Consider the following 3,557-nt stretch of genomic DNA (forward strand, 5'->3'; position numbering starts at 1 on the left):
GCGCGGCCGACGGGCGACGGGGCATGGCCTGCGGGCGACGAGGCGCGGCCGACGGGGTTGGGCGCGGCCGGCTGGAGGAAGGGGCGGCAACGGCCGGACTGGAGGAAGGAGTTCTTTATTCCAGTTTTACAGTTTATTTTACGGTATCTATTCTGCCGCGCTAGTTTTCGACCCGCAAACGCGATCTTCGTAAAACTGCAAACGCGTTTTGCGGGTCAAGTTTTTGCGGGGTCTGCAAAGTTGCTCTTACTGGGAGCCTGCAAAACAACAGGCGACAGCCATGTTGATGTGGCCTGTCTGCCTCCACTAGCACTAGCGCCTCCCCAATTTGCCGCGGGCGACGGAGGATAGCAGCGCAGCGGCACAGCAGCCAGAAGACGGCCATGGCGGCTTCCACCGCGTCCCGCCTCTCGCCCCCTTGCCTCCACGCTGCTCCCCACCACCCGCTCCGCCGCTCGCGTTTCTCCCCTCTACGCGCCGCCAAGTATATACGCCTCCCTTTGCTCCATCCTTCTTTTTTCACGAAATATTGCATTCCCAAATGTTAGGCTCCGCCCGGTTCATGGAACCTGGAATAAGATAATTTTGGGGGGTTTCTGGTAGTACATAGGCTAGTGACTGGCGAGTAATGATTATACTGGTCTTTTTTTTCCATTCGTACTCCCTCCGTCCAACGTTTTTGACACTAGTATAATGTTAAAAAAGTTCTTATATTTTGGGACAGAGGGAGTATTAATTAAAGAAATTATGTTTAACTTTTTTGTGGTTTTTTTTTTCTGTTTAACTTGAAGATAGTGTTGGCCATGTGTTCTACTCCCTTAATAAACAAATATAAGAGCGTTGATCTAAACACTTATACGTATTTCTTTACGGAGGGAGTATTAATTATCGTTATTAATACATACTGGTAGCAAGGTGCGAAACTAAGTTGCTTGCTCTTGTTTAATGGTGGACCGAAAGTTGGATCTGCTTCTTAAGTGCTAATTATGGTTCTCGATTTACTTATTGTGCATCTGTCGGCATTTGGTCATGTGAATCTTTGATTGTAGGTTGGAAGCTGTGTTATCTATTGGAACTCATGTAATCCCACACCCAAGAAAGGTTAGCAAATTTATGTCAATTCAGTTGTTTGCAAATCATATATTGGATGGTGCTTTTGCCTTTTTCCATATGTAGACCTGAAGTTCCCTACTTTTTCTCGCATTATCAAGGTTGAGACCGGAGGAGAAGATGCTTTCTTTGTGGGCGGTGATGGTGGTGGAGTATTTGCCATTGCAGATGGCGTTTCAGGGTAATGCCATCTTTGCTGCAATGAACTTTATTTATTTCGAGAATCGCTCCATTGAATTGCAATCAGGGCCCTTAGTCTCATCTCTTGTAGTTTGGATTGCTTTCAGCACTTTACAAGAGATATATGTTGCTTTCAGCAATTTGCATTGACACATGGCTTTTATCCAGCTAGTCATTCTCTTATCTACTGACAGATGGGCAGAAAAGAATGTCAACCCAGCTCTGTTTTCTCGAGAGCTTATGGCAAACAGCTCTACTTTTATAAAGGATGAGGAGGTATTTCTATGTCAGTACTACTGAATAAATTATGTTCCAGTACCATGTCATGTACTACTGTGTGACAAACTAAATATCATGTCTTCAGGTCAGTCAGGATCCTCAAATTCTTCTAATGAAGGCTCATGCTGCAACTTCTTCCATTGGATCTGCTACAGTGTAAGCATGTTCTTACAGTGTTTACAGCCTTCCAGATCACTCATTTTCCTAGTAGATGTGTCAAATTTTTATACAATTATGTGCAATGGTAACAGAATCGTCGCGATGCTTGAGAAGACTGGAACCCTGAAAATTGCGAGTGTGGGAGACTGTGGTTTGAAAGTTATTCGAAAAGGTGATTATGAATGAAATTTATATTTATCTTAAGGTTATTAGAATACTTACTTCATACCAATTTTAATATTTTTTCTTCTTCAACATATAGGCCAAGTGATGTTCTCTACATGCCCGCAAGAACATTACTTTGATTGTCCATACCAGCTAAGCTCCGAGGCAATTGGTCAAACATCTCAAGATGCACTGGTATTTAGTTGCTTTTTTTATTTCTGTTGCAGCACCAGCAATATGACACGACTATTGTAATGTCGATCATTTATTACTTCACTGCGGTGATCTATAGAGCCGAACAATATTTAAGTGTTCTTGAAGACTGTTGCTTACTGATCTTGATCCCTTTTGGTTTTATGCCAGGTTTGCACTGTAAATCTTATGGAGGGTGACATGATAGTCAGTGGCTCAGATGGATTCTTCGACAATATATTTGATCAAGAGATCCTTGGTGTCATTAATGAGTCTCTAGGCACAGATGAAGCTGGTAAATCTCTCCCTCTTTCCACTCAGGCAACTGGAGACGTAAAACAGCATGGTGCATCCTTCCAATCCCTCTGAAAACTTTGATGTTTTCCGCAGCAAAAGCTTTGGCGGAGCTTGCAAGAAAACATTCAGTGGATGTAACATTCGATTCACCCTACTCGATGGAGGCCCGGAGTAGGGTGCGAAACAAATACATCCTCCCTGTTATCCTATCACTCTTCACAAGTTTCTTCAATTCTTTTGCTAAAAAATGTATGATATCACACATTTCATTCCGGTTACTTACATGCAGGGTTTTGATGTTCCTTGGTGGAAGAAGCTACTTGGAGCTAAGCTAGTAGGTACGTGACCATGATCCCATCACACGCTGTGGCATGCTCTGTTCCATCCAGCAGAACCAGCAAGCTCATGATGCCTTTTTTTGTTGATGCAGGCGGTAAAATGGATGATATTACGGTCATTGTCGCACAAGTGAAGACAGTGGTGATCCCAGACGATGAGGTAGACCTGTAGATTCATTCAGTTTCAATAAAGTTATTTACATTTTTCACATTGGGGTTGTTTATGTGGTGTGATATTTGCAGGGTAGTGGAGTTGAACTGGAGAAAGTGGGTGGTGAGCAACTCGCTGCTGCTGGAGTTGCATCCACTGAACAGAATGAATGAAAAGGAGTTGTATATATTGAATAGAAATTCATTTTCTTTTCCATTTTGGTCATGTTGTACTATACCGCAGTCCAAGGAAATTGAAGTGAAATGTATACTTGTGAATACCCATGCGTGTATAATTCCTGCAGATTGGGTTTATTAATACTAGTAAAATTACTCTTTGAATCTCGACTTATTGCAGGGGTGGATTAACAAGCAGCTCGGCTCGTTAAGACTCATGATCATTTAAGCCTCAGATTTTCAAGCTCATTTTCATTAACGGTCCAGAACCTAACATTGACAGGTTCATTAAAGTTCACGAGCGCGTTAGGGCAACTCCAATTGGCGACCGCGTTTGGTCCAAATCCAGTCTGTTTGAGTCGAGACAAACGCAATCCACGGCCCAACGTGCGACCGCAAAAGCTGTCCGGCTCGTGTCCAGCTTGACCCAAATCCGGCGTAAATTACGGCCAGATTTGCGCCCAGGCGAACACTGGACGGACGCGTCTCCCTGTCTGCCCCGGGCCTAGT

General features: G+C 43.7%; 1 protein-coding gene across 2 annotated transcripts; it reads left to right on the forward strand.

Moving 5' to 3' along the window:
* Positions 1 to 257: 257 nt before the first annotated feature.
* LOC123074089 (probable protein phosphatase 2C 1) lies at positions 258 to 3,214 on the forward strand. Of its 2 annotated transcripts, none has more exons than XM_044497030.1 (12): positions 258 to 484; positions 1,050 to 1,101; positions 1,212 to 1,291; positions 1,485 to 1,566; positions 1,655 to 1,725; positions 1,821 to 1,900; positions 1,991 to 2,088; positions 2,257 to 2,380; positions 2,476 to 2,558; positions 2,672 to 2,720; positions 2,813 to 2,880; positions 2,964 to 3,214. In XM_044497030.1, exons 1-12 carry the CDS (start codon positions 384 to 386, stop codon positions 3,042 to 3,044), a joined length of 969 nt encoding a protein of 322 aa, XP_044352965.1. In that variant the 5' UTR covers positions 258 to 383; the 3' UTR covers positions 3,045 to 3,214. The 2 variants fall into 2 exon arrangements, with proteins under 2 accessions (XP_044352965.1, XP_044352966.1); XM_044497031.1 differs by having other exon boundaries at positions 324 to 484; positions 1,459 to 1,566.
* The last annotated feature ends 343 nt before the right edge of the window (positions 3,215 to 3,557 follow it).

The sequence above is a fragment of the Triticum aestivum genome, chromosome 3D, assembly GCF_018294505.1.
Source record: "Triticum aestivum cultivar Chinese Spring chromosome 3D, IWGSC CS RefSeq v2.1, whole genome shotgun sequence".
In the NCBI taxonomy this organism is placed as follows: domain Eukaryota; kingdom Viridiplantae; phylum Streptophyta; class Magnoliopsida; order Poales; family Poaceae; genus Triticum; species Triticum aestivum.

What these genes read in the sequence shown, in the direction of transcription:
- LOC123074089 (XM_044497030.1), top strand. Translation starts at nt 384, where the DNA reads ATGGCGGCTTCCACCGCGTCCCGCCTCTCGCCCCCTTGCCTCCACGCT. An exon ending in AAACATCTCAAGATGCACTG is followed by an intron (nt 2,089 to 2,256) that starts GTATTTAGTTGC and finishes GTTTTATGCCAG; the next exon opens with GTTTGCACTGTAAATCTTAT. An exon ending in CGATGGAGGCCCGGAGTAGG is followed by an intron (nt 2,559 to 2,671) that starts GTGCGAAACAAA and finishes ACTTACATGCAG; the next exon opens with GGTTTTGATGTTCCTTGGTG.